We start from the raw sequence: 12,412 nt of genomic DNA on the forward strand, positions 1-12,412 counted from the left end.
GGTCTAAATTAAAAATTACACAAATCAGAGTTCATTGAAAAAGTGCATGAAGAGTCCATTGATGACACAGTAGTCAGGTAACACATCATCAATAGCGAGTGTGACCACCCTGGGCATCCATGCACGCCAACACACGCCTCCTCATTGACGTCATCAGTCGGCGGATAACGTCAACAGGAATCCTGTTCCATAAGTTCAATAGAGTCTGTTCAAGTTCCTGTCGGTTCGCTGGAGGCGGTACATGTTGTCTCAGCTGACGATCAAGATGATCCCAGAGATGTTCAATGGGGTTCATGTCTGGAGAACAAGGTGGCCAGGGCAATACGTTGACGTTAACGTTGTTCAGGTAGTCTTGAACAATTCGGGCGGTGTGAGGCCTTGCGTTGTCTTGTTGCAAAATTAAACCCTCTTGGCTGGTGTTGAATAAAGGGCACCACAACAGGTCTCAACAGTTCATCCCTGTATCGCTGAGCATTCAGGTTCCCTCGGATGATAACCAGCTGTGTTGTAATCTGGCCACAAATGCCACCCCATACCATGACGCCTCCACCTCCAAATGGGTGAACTTCTCTAATGCAGTTTGGCGCCAGTCGCTCTCCCCTTCGTCGAAAAACTCGAACTCTGCCATCGGTCCTGAACAGACAGAACCGACTTTCATCTGTAAAGAGCACTCTCGCCCAGTCACATCGCTGCCACCGACGTACAGTTCGTGCCCATTGCAGTCTGCGTTGACGGTGTAGACGGGTCAAGGCCTTTCCACGGAAGGGTCGGTAGGCTCGTATACAAGCTGTACGAAGTCGTCGAAGGACTGTTCGTCTGCTGATGGCATGCCCTAGTGCTGTTGTCGCCATCACACATCTGTTTCAGAAGTGAATCTGCCGGATGTAGTGGTCTTCGGCCGGTGTTGTCACTCTCGGTCTTTCCGATCTTGGCCGGTCTTGAGTCTGTCCTGTCTGTTGGTAGCGGATTATCAACTTGCTGATGGTGGTCTGGGGGCAGTTGAAGGTTCTGGCTATCTGACGTTGAATAGCCCCCATATTGGCCATACCGATCGCTCTGTCTCGTTACGCTTGTGTAAGTCTGGGCATATTCTTGGTGGTTTTTTGCTTACTGAATGCCTGCTCTGTCCAACATCGGTATTTATGCCACAATCACACACGTGAATTTGGACCGATGTCTCAAAATCACGTTTTGCACGTTTTCAACAATGCATGATTTGGAAAGCTGCGTTCGAAAATCTGCGTTGTGGTTGTGGTCATGTTGCATTTGGGCGAATGTTTTCTGCGGGGGTTCAAACCTGTACCAGCTTTTTTGCTTTTTATACAGCTATTTTTAAAGTGAAAACTTTCTTTTGCCCGGTAGTTTAGTTTGTTTCACAGACCCTGAACCATTTTATTTGCCCCTCTGCCCAGCCCTTACTGTAATGCCATAGCTCAAAATGAATCAAGTCTAGATTTTCCTTTTCAATTTAAAGGGTGCTTTTTGTGTCTATCAAAATTATATGTTTTCAGAGACTATACATTAGTCTTTATTAGAATGTACGAACAATGGTACTTTTTGTCTTCTAACATTAACCAAAGAGGGTATTCATGGCGATGTTTCTTGACATAAAATGTCTCCCTGAACATCAGTCTCATTAAGTTCAGTATGATATCACTCAGCATGAAGATCTAACGACACCTCCATAGGTAGCGTCAAGTGAACCAATTAGATGTCAGACTTCTGAGAATTTGGCTTCATTTCTTTACAAATATAAACTCGAAAGGAGACACCTTTGGGTGTGGGTGCCATGGCAAACAGAAATGACAGAGGATAAGATATCCACTTCAATATGATAGCTCAGCTTTATTTTTTGCATTTGGAACTTCATGATTATTTTTGTTTTTGACACACACAAATCAAATATGCTTGTCTGAATGCTTCTTTCACTCATAATAAGAATTCAGAAGTCTCAATGCTGATTGGCTGATAACTTATATCTTCACAGAGAGGTTTCATAATCAAAGTGAAATATCTGATTTTATAAACCTATTCATTGGGATCTCTATTAAGTAAGAGAGTTCTTTCTATAGGCATTAAAACCTATTGTGAGGTTTTACTTTCAAAGTAAAACCCATTAAGAGGTTTTACTTTCAAAGTAAAACCTATTATGAGGTTTTTATTTTCGTTCGGCAGGTTTTACTTTGAATGTAAAACCTCAAATCCCAGGTTTAACCAAGTAACTGAAAAAATGACAACATGTAGCAATTCAAAATATAATTCAATTAAAATTGAATGTCAGGTGTACAGTTCCGCGTGGACATTTAAAAGCGACATCACTTCAGAGTCTCTGGTGAACATCTTCCCGAGGCAAGAGAGTTAACTGACTATAAAAGTCCAGTTTCCACCCTTGCCGAACTAGGCTGGTATTATGGAGTTACATTTTGGCTGGACTAAAGAGTCTATGCATAGTCCAATCAAAATCGCTCACCGAAATCGAAATCCGGTTAGTAAACTGTCAAGCAGATTTCGGTCGATTGCAGGATTTGTAAAGCATGTGTACCACCAACTCGTTGTCAGCAGATATTTTCCAAATCTTCTATTGTTTTTAATCAAGGTGCTCACGTGATTTGATGCATTTCACGATGTAAGACCCGTTTTATCACAATATAGATATTGATTATCGATCAGATCGTCCTGACTTGGCGCAACCATTTTGTGTGAAGCAAACGCAAGTGATACGAGAGGTGGAATCTGATTGGTCCTTAGGAGAGGCTTAGAAGGGACATAATTGGTAATAGCCACTGGTGGTGCTACGATCGAGCCCAGTAATTCCAGCCTAGTTCGGCAAGGGTGGAAACTGGACTTTTCAAGTCAGTTACCTCTCTTGCCTCAGGAAGATGCTGGTGAAAGGACAGCGAGGTTTCAAAACATGTGCTTTTAAACAAGTGCTTATCAATGCTGCACAATTTGCACGTGCAGTAAATGCTAGCCTTTACATGACAACTACCTCTATGTAACAGTTGGATTGTTTAAAGTCGAAAATCTTGTAAAACAAAAAACACCTTTAAAATTTGCGAATTTTCGTTTTGAAAAGTTTAAAAGAAGTGGAATATTGCAACGCAAACATTTAGTAACCGAAGATTTCACTTTCATTTAAAAGTAAGTATTTTAGTTGTGTTTTGTTGTTGACACATCCAAATGCTCTTGGACGCCTGGCAAGTCAGCGAATTTCACGTGCAAGTTATGATATCACGTCTTCAAGGAAGAGCTATAATGAAGCGCCTCATTTATAGATGCTTGTTATAACATTTAATAAATTAAGATGGTTTATAAGTATGGAAAAACACTTTCCCTCGGTTTTGGTAGACAGAGCATGCCCTGGGGATCGGGAAAAACCGCTTCGCCCCCTTGGTTTTTCCCTCTCCCCAGGGCATGCTCTGTCTACCAAAACCTCGTAAGTGTGTTTTCTCCAATACTTAATGAGAATCTTGCTTTAAACATCCTCCATGACTCAAAGTTAATCAACAGGAACATACATTGTCTTCAGCACTTGACTTTATATATGATACTTTACCAGTTTTTAATTATTTGTATTTTTAGCTAAAACTGGAACTCATGGTATGATTAGTAGCTTTACTGTATGTGGTATCTCTGTGTTGTGTTTCCAGATGTGGCGTCTGCTTGTTGTAAGTGTTAGCCTAGGATGCTAGGATGCCATATCACTGTCCTAATTAGCCAAGTGGGTGTCACCACCATACCCTTGTTAGTTGGTTTGACCAAGTCATCAAAGCCTACGACCTTGATCACTTTGAACTTTCCTCCCACATTAAGCAAACCCACTATGACAGAACAGAGCCCGTTGGGATTCTGCGTCAGGACATAAGTCCCCAACAAGCTGTACTTCTCTTATGACGTGACTAACCAGCATGGGTGTTCAGGCTTGGTTGATGCGTGTCATTGTGTCCTAATTGCGTGGATCGATGCTCATGATGTCAATCACTGGATTTTCTGGTTCAGAGTCTGTTATTTAGTTGGAATATTTCTGAGTGCAACAGCAAACAAAACAAAATACAAAGGTAGAACAGACTTACTGGCCAGTGTGAAAATCCAACTTACTCACTCACTCACTCACCCACTGTCTGCCTGTCACAAGAGTCTAGAATGTTCACCATTCTTTCTGTGCCTCTGCATTATATTGATGGGTAGTAGTAGATCACTAATGCAATATGCTTGAGCACAGTTAAATTCACAAGTTCAATTAACAGCTTCTTATTTGTTTAAAGTAGATCATGTTCTTAGATTATTGTCAAACTTTGTGTTCGAGTGTAAATAATAAGGACTATTTCAGATGTATTTGCCATGGGGCTTTCTTGTTGGTAATGTTTTAATATCAAAGACCACTTTAGCTTGATTTGTTTTCCTGATTTATGAGAAGAAGATAAAAAGAATAGGTTGGTTGTAATAAAATAAAATTGCAAAAACATATTCTTTCTGGAGGAAAGTATGGTTGATGGGGAAAAATGGAAGCTGCATATGTGTAGTGAAAAAAGGAAGAAAGTAGAATCTAGGGCAATCTTGGTCCAAATATAGGTCCATTTGCACCCAGCACATTACTGCTTTTATTTATTTACTGCGATTAGTTGTAGATTGAGGTCACCTTAGTTAAGTCTTACTTTACATGTTTTGGTAACAGTTACTTACCTTTCCATATGAATCAACCAAGCTCCTCACAGCAATAGCTCATTCGTGGAGCTCTCTATACTATCACTGCCACTAGTAAAAAACAACCACGCTTGGAGTTGAACTCACAGCCAACTGACTGTTATGTTTACAAACAAGTGATGACTGCCGTGATGCCGAATACTCTTACCCCTGCTAAATATTACTTATCTAGTTTATGTAACAGAGGCTAAATACAGTCTGGGCAGCCATGTTGTTTACTTCTTGATTGTATGTTGTCTGCTTCTTGACTATATGTTTGTTTTCTGGGGTCCAGCTCGAGAGGATGAGATTCAACGCCAGGACTTTGTGAAACGACAGGAGGTGAAGACACGAAGTGTGCGCACATATGAGTGGCTGCACACACAGGTTGCCAACTTCCAGGAGGGGTAAGCAGAATTTTGTAGACATATCGCAAAAAGTGTTGTAGACTATACACTGAAAATAAGGCTCCATCAATGGTTGTTTCTGGGTCTCAACTAACAGTAAATGTGAAGCTGTACTTATGGTAGCTTTGCTGTTAGTATATTAATTTCTCTCACATAAGACCCCCATTCCCATAGTGGGTATATATTGTGAATCTAAAACATTGCAGAGTAGAGATTCTGTTGTCATTTTGGTGTTTAGTTATCATCGAACATGGAATAAAGAAAGGAATGAATGAACGAACGAACGAACAAACAAACAAATAAACAAATAACAAACAAACAAATAAACAAATAAAGGAACATGGAAATGTGAGTTGGAGGAAAGACGAACGAAAGTATAACACCATAGAAATATCATTGCAATAGCTGAGATAGCCCCAGTACCTTTGCATGGAGAAGTTTGGTGAAAAACCTGATGAACTGGGCCTTGTTCCACAGATCTATCATAGCACTGGTAGTCTGTGTTATGTTTTGGACTGAGACTGTCATTTATCTATCCACCTTCCCGAGGCAAAGGAGTTAACTGACTATATAAGTCCAGTTTCCACCCTTGCCGAACTAGACTACAATTAATTTCTGGGCTCAATCAAAGAGCCAACAGTGGTAATGTCGCTTCTGTGTCACTCCTATTGACCAAATCAGATTCCACCTCTCATATCACTTGCATTTGCTTCAAACTAAATGGCAGCGTCCAGGGAAGACAATCTGATTGATAATCAAGGTCAATTTTGTAATAAAGCATGTCTTACTTTGCCATGTGCATCAAATCACATGTGCACCCTGATAAAAATACATGAGAAGAATTGGAAAATTTCTGTTGACAGCATGTTGACAGTACAGATGCTTTGCAAATCCTGCAATCAAACGAAATCTGCACAGCAGTTTACGAATCGGATGTCAATTTCGTTACGCAATTTTAATTGGACTATGCACAGACTTGTTGGTCCAGCCAAAGTTTAGCTCCATACTTCCAGCCTAGTTCTGCAAGGTGGAAACTAGGGCTGGGACGAGTCCAAATTTACTACCCGGGTACTCACCCCCCTATTACCTGACCCTACCGGGTACCCATTGTAAGTCTCAGGAGATGTCTCAAAATGTCCGATTGGGAACATTTTTAGCATAGCCCTGGCAAAACGTATTTAGATACACGTAGTAAACAATCTGGTCATTCATACACTGAAGCTGAATTAAGTTATATCTTTATTCAACCTTATGAAAAATCAGAAGGAATGGGTGCTTAGTCAGAAAGAAATGTGAACATTAGTGACTTGTAGAGTAACCAAAGAGTTCTTGATAATTTTTGTCATTAAACAATATATCACGTGACTAACCACGGGTCCGACCCCGATACCCGAGTTTCCCGTCCCAGCCCTATCGAAACTGAACTTTAACAGTCAGGTTACTCCCTTGCCTTGGGAAGATGTTATCTAACATAACTATAACAGGTTTCTGGATTAGAATAGGTCCCGAGCAACCTATTGTTTGTCATATGAGGTGACTACATGGATTGGGTGGTCAGAGTCGGTGTCCTGGTTTATAACATGTACTCTGACGGCGTACCCTATTGGGTTGAGATTGTTCATGATATTAATCACTGGTTTGTATGGTCTTGACTTGATAATTTGCAGGATGCTTTCATATAGCTGAAATATTGCTGAGGTGTGTTAAGCATCAAACAGCAATTAAAATATAAAAGAAACATAGTGTCTGTAAGATTTGAGTGAACATTTGATTGACTGATCCAGGCCGTCAGAGAGGAACAGTGACTATGAGGGAGGTCATCCTGTAGCTCGACACATGAACATGGTAAGTCATCGTGACTTCTACTGATCTCTTTGATGTTAATGATCTTTTAGAAATCTGGGCGGTGGGATAGCGTAGTGGGTAAAGCGTTCGCTTGTCACGCCAAAGACCCAGGTTTGATCCCCCTATTGGGTACAATGTGTGAAGCCTATTTCTGGTGTCCCCCTTTGTGATATTGCTGGTATATTGCTGGTATATTGCTGAAAACGGCATAAAGCCATACTCACTCACTCATTTTAGGAATCAGAATGTAATTAATCAAAACTGTTGGGGGGGGTGAGGGGGGGGTTGTAAAAGAAAAGAATTAAACCTTTATGTATGGTAGTATATATGTAGGTAATTATTGTTTTATAATTAATGTGACTGATAGTGAGAGTATTTGGTTCAACGTCCTTTGAATGTGACTGATAGAAACTCCTTGTTCTGAGTGGGTGGTGGCACAGTGGTGACTGCCATCACTTTTCACAAACAAGATCTGTGTTTTGTCCCCAGAATAGGGACATTACTTGAAGACTATTCCTGTTTTCTAAACCATTGTATGACTACAACAAGATGTACCAATGACACTTGCTCATGTGGGTTATGGTATGAAAGTGTTCCAATCCTCATTTCACAAATGGAGATTTGAAAAAACAGTTATGAGAAGTCATTTGTCTGTTTCTGCCAAGTTAATATATTTCACTAGTTGGGACATTTTCAGGGCACATAATGTTGATGGTATAAACAGAGAATATGTCTGTAATAATTGTCATCATTGCTTACTGGCTCTGGGATGACTTTGCTTTCATAGTTCTAAAACTGGTCATGTTTTTAAACAGGATTACCCTACCTACTTTACTATACAGTGACCATTTCAGAAAACATTCACTGACCACATCTATTTTTGAGAGAAAAATCGGCAAACCAAGCAACAAGAACTAAAAGGCCATTATAATATTATTCCAATAATTGTTTTCTCCTGTACACACAGACTTCTGGATATGATGACTCTCACAGTGTGGAGGAGCGGAGAGGCAGGAGGTTCTCATCAGGTGAAGGTTCAGGTAGGTCATGGGTCATGAGGTCAAGGTACGGATACATCACACGTCAAGAATTAAAGCTGAACATGGAATTTGACTTAGGTGCACAAATTTGCTTATTTCATAATAATCCAATTTAATATTTATGCTGAAACAGTGATGCCAGGAAGTGTTTTGTTGAAAGGTCTTAGATTTGATTATAATACCAGGTATATATATTAAAATGGTAAGTAGCATATGCTTTTTTTTTCATTGCCTCATTGAATTCCACCAATATGCATATTTGGTTTATATGCAGGTTAGTCCTTTAAAAATCTTGCAACTGATATTGAAGGACAAATTCACCCACAAGGTCATTCTGTCAAAAATATCTAATAACTTTGGAAGTGTTGACTGTAATTGGATACCATTTATACTAGTTATCCTAAGGGTTTGGCATTGAATTGTAGGCTTTTGATCATCCTTCCTTGGAGGTCAAGGTGACTGGAATGACCAGTCTCAAGGACGTTCTGCCTCCTTGTGTACTGAATTGACCCTTTTTGCTTGTATGAGATGTTTTTTACAAGAATGAATAAATCATATGATTTGCTGAAATTGAGGGTCAAGGTCATTAACTTTCTTATTAATGTAGCGTGAGACATGGGGCTTTTGTTTTAATGTTGCACTGCATTATTTTAACCTTTTTAGCCTTTTGTCTAAATTGTTGCAAAGTTGCAAAAAGTGGGATGAGTGACAGAATGGTAACGATGTAAAAAAAAAATCATAAGTGACCAAATTTCATTGCATCCATAACTGACAGTACCTGACTGGTCTTGACCTGTCTACTCCAGGTCAAACTACATTCTTGCCTCCGATCAAGCCCAACTCTGCAGGAAGCAGTGGCAGTAATGGTGGCCGGCGGAAAGAGAAGATGTCATGGAGGAACAAACCAACTGACGTGGATGTAGGCTGGGGTGGTGGCCGGAAGAGACATAACTGATGTTTTTTGTTTGTTCTGTTTGATGTTTAAGGCCGCATTCAGCAATATTCCAGCTATATGACGGCAGTCTCTAAATAGTCAAGTCTGGGCCAGACAATCCAGTGATTGACATCATGAGCATCGATCCACGCAGTTGGGATACGATGCTTCAACCAAGTCAGCGAGCGTGACCACCTGATCCCGTTAGTCACCTCTTATGACACGCATAGTCGCCTCTTACCGTAAGCATGGGTTGTTGCATAACTGATGTACTGACTCTAGTGGATGTGTGTTTGTTGTCTGATGTGGACTAGATTTGAAATTTACTCTGTGTTGAAACTGTGAATGATGTCTGTGTGTACTTAAGATGAGGAAGCAACATATACTACTCGACTTTTGATAGGGGTAATCAGATATGACTTTGTAAATATACACTTGACATTATGAGAATCACTTTTGTGCATCATACCATGGACACTTAATACTATATTTAGGGTCCATGATCATACTGCTGGGCAAAATGTAGAGATACCATCAAAATCAGGTAATATGATACCTCCTGCCCTATCACCCACACAGCAATGCTGGACCATGTAGAGCACCATTGCCTATCTGTGGTCAGCACAGAGTAAGGGGCTCATTGAGTTGGGTTTGCTCTTTTTAAACAAAGTGAGGAGAAGAAAGAATGGTAGTTATTGGCTATATTCACAATGTGAAAAACACTTATGAAAAGTTAAAATGTCTATTAACAGTACAATCATAATATTTATATGTTCTATTGAAGTGTTTTAAGTATATGTTTTCATATAATTGGCATATTTTTTCATAAGGCCACAGGGGGCACGAGTGGCCCAGTCGTCTAAGGCGCTGTGATTCGCAGAGTTGCAGAGTTGCAGAGTTGCATCCCTTGGGTACGCCAGAATCCTATGATTGTGGGTTCAAATCCCGGTTCACCCCGATTATGTTTCTAGGTTTGTCAGCACCATACCCGTGCTCGTGGGTTTCACCGAAGTGGTAAACGTCTGAGTGCATCACTTCAGGCTTTCCTCCTACATTAAGCTGACACACCACGATATAACTGTAATACTGTTAAAAGCGGTGTTTACCCAACTCACTCACTCACTCACTCATAAGGCCACCAATGTAACCTTTACTAAATACAGATGCTGGCATCCAACAGTCACATATGTGTTGAACATGCTACTTCTAGCTTAAATATTCAAACTGCCTTAAACAATTTTATGTTAACCTCCAGCCCACGAGATAGTTCTGAATGTGAAGCACTCGTTGGCGCATCCTCTGATATTTTACAAACCGTCAACTAATTATCAACAAAGCCTTGCAGAAAAAAATCAAATGGAACAAACAAAAAAATGGTATGATGTTGAATGTAAAGAGGCAAAACTTAATATGAGCTAATAGGCTAGTTCCATACTGAGAGTAATTTCTATAGGGTGGGAGCTGTCATACAAATTACTGGATAACACTTTTGCTAAAGATCCTAAAACATGGGCACTTTTCTTGCATTTGTTCCAGGACTAATCATGGAAAGATAAAAATATCCCTATCAAATGTGGAGTAGTATAAGAGTTCAGAAGTCTTTGAATGTTGTTAACTTTGAACTGTGCCTTTGTAGAAAGCTTTTGAAAACTTAGTGTTACATTGAGCTTTAGTAAACAGATTTCACTTTTTCTGCTAAATCCCCATTTGTCTGTTCTTGTCTCTGAAGCCAATCTGTCACTGGTAAGAGTTCTTTCCCTTAGTTGCCACTGTCTCAGGTTCTTACCCATACTCTGGGATTTTGCTCAAGTTATAAATATCTTTGATTTTTGTTACTTTGTGTTATCCAGTCACCATAGTGTGACTGAAATTGTGTTGAACATATTGTTGAGACACTTACCGTACAACAACGCATCAGTGTCAATATTGTTATTATCCAAATCAGAACAATGTGCAAGTGCACTTTGATACGTAACAATGCATTGTATTTATGTAGTTCCTGTGGTATTACTGCTTGTGTACAAGGCCTGTGTTTTTAAAGATATTTATGATGGCTTGAAACTGCCAGTGAACGAACAGTCTTAAGAATACCACCTTAAAGATTTTGATGACACTACCAAAAACCCCAACATCTGTGTCATATTTAACAGATCAGATTAATTGCATTTAATTGTGCAATTCCTGAATGCCAACTACTAGTAACATCAACTAGTCAATTACTTCATCAAATCCAAACAAGATTGTCATTATTATTATTATTTATTATTATTATTATTATTATTATTATTATTATTATTTTTATTTTTATTAATATTATTTTTATTATTATGAAATGTGTTTTGGTATGTCAGTACTGCATAACTATGTCAAACATATTATTGATAATGCATTTTTTTGGTGTGCTATCGTCAGTAATGAAGTTAATTCAGTCATACAATTTGTTATTTATGCATTCATTTTGGAGCGTATTGTTTAAAGTGGAGCTGTACTATTAAAAATGACACACGTTACCAAGTCTCAGAGGGTTTTTAATATCATTTTAAATCACACTTAAAGAATCTTTAGTGTCATGGTGTAAATTTTCATACAATTTTTCATCTAATACTTAGACCCACAGCAGGTGATAATATTTGTTATCATGGTTTTTTACACATCTGTGGGTGAGAAACCCATTTGAGATAACTGGTATCAGACATATGTGTGAGCATGAATTCTGGGTCCGTGATTGGCTCCTCAGTGGTGATGACCAAAGGTCAAATAATGACAGACTACTTTCTTGATTGTAATTTATTGATAACTTACTCATGCTTCGGTCGAATTCACCTATGCCTGTGTCGAAATGTTATGGTTTTAGAGTGTTAATAAATGTTTTTTGGTCTTGTCTTGTTTGCATTAACATCATTGCCTTGATAATCCACGGATATGGCAGACACTTTGATTGTGGAGGTATCGGAAGTAAGCAGTAGGCCAGATGATGTCACAAATGACCGTTGTATTATGTATTAATGCGCCACTGTGATCATGAGAATAGCGAAAAGATATGGATCCATTCAATGCTAAGATGGTGTGAGTTTAAGGTGTGTAAGAAACAGATTACTGCACTCTTGCCTGTGGTTTCAAAACTCATCGTTTCAAAACGTATCTAACTCCCTTTCGCTTGTTAGATATGTTTTGAAACAACTCGTAAGATAAATGGTATCAGACAGACACTTGTGTAGTAATCTATGTAACATTTATACAAATGTTCATATAATTATGGATCCACAGCAAGTGATTATATTAAGATTCAGGGGAAAAGCACATGTAATGACGTAACAAAATTGACAACCTGTTCGTCAACTGTCATGCAGATTTTGATCAACTGCATGATTTGTGAAGCATGTGTACCGCCAACTCGGCACCAACAGATATTTTCCAAATATTTTCATGTTTTTAATCAAGGTGCTCACGTGATTTCATGCACTTCACAAAGTAAAACCCGATCTTTATTATCGGTGAGATCA

At 39.2% G+C, this 12,412-nt stretch overlaps 1 protein-coding gene across 3 annotated transcripts in view; it reads left to right on the forward strand.

The window, feature by feature from the left end:
• LOC124141027 (leucine-rich repeat and IQ domain-containing protein 1-like) overlaps window positions 1-9,738 on the forward strand; it is a 46,468-nt gene extending 36,730 nt beyond the window's left edge. The window contains exons 26-30 of one of the 3 annotated variants that reach the window (XM_046508879.2): window positions 3,583-3,600; window positions 4,979-5,090; window positions 6,875-6,935; window positions 7,903-7,975; window positions 8,782-9,738. In XM_046508879.2, coding sequence (XP_046364835.1) covers window positions 3,583-3,600; window positions 4,979-5,090; window positions 6,875-6,935; window positions 7,903-7,975; window positions 8,782-8,930 — 413 coding nt within the window. In that variant the 3' untranslated portion in view covers window positions 8,931-9,738. Of the gene's footprint in view, window positions 1-3,582; window positions 3,601-3,650; window positions 3,669-4,978; window positions 5,091-6,874; window positions 6,936-7,902; window positions 7,976-8,781 lie in introns of all 3 variants that reach the window. The other 2 variants (XM_046508881.2, XM_046508882.2) reach the window with 2 other exon arrangements.
• The last annotated feature ends 2,674 nt before the right edge of the window (window positions 9,739-12,412 follow it).

This window comes from Haliotis rufescens, unplaced genomic scaffold (genome assembly GCF_023055435.1).
Source record: "Haliotis rufescens isolate VD_foot unplaced genomic scaffold, xgHalRufe1.0.p SCAF_6, whole genome shotgun sequence".
In the NCBI taxonomy this organism is placed as follows: Eukaryota; Metazoa; Mollusca; class Gastropoda; order Lepetellida; family Haliotidae; genus Haliotis; species Haliotis rufescens.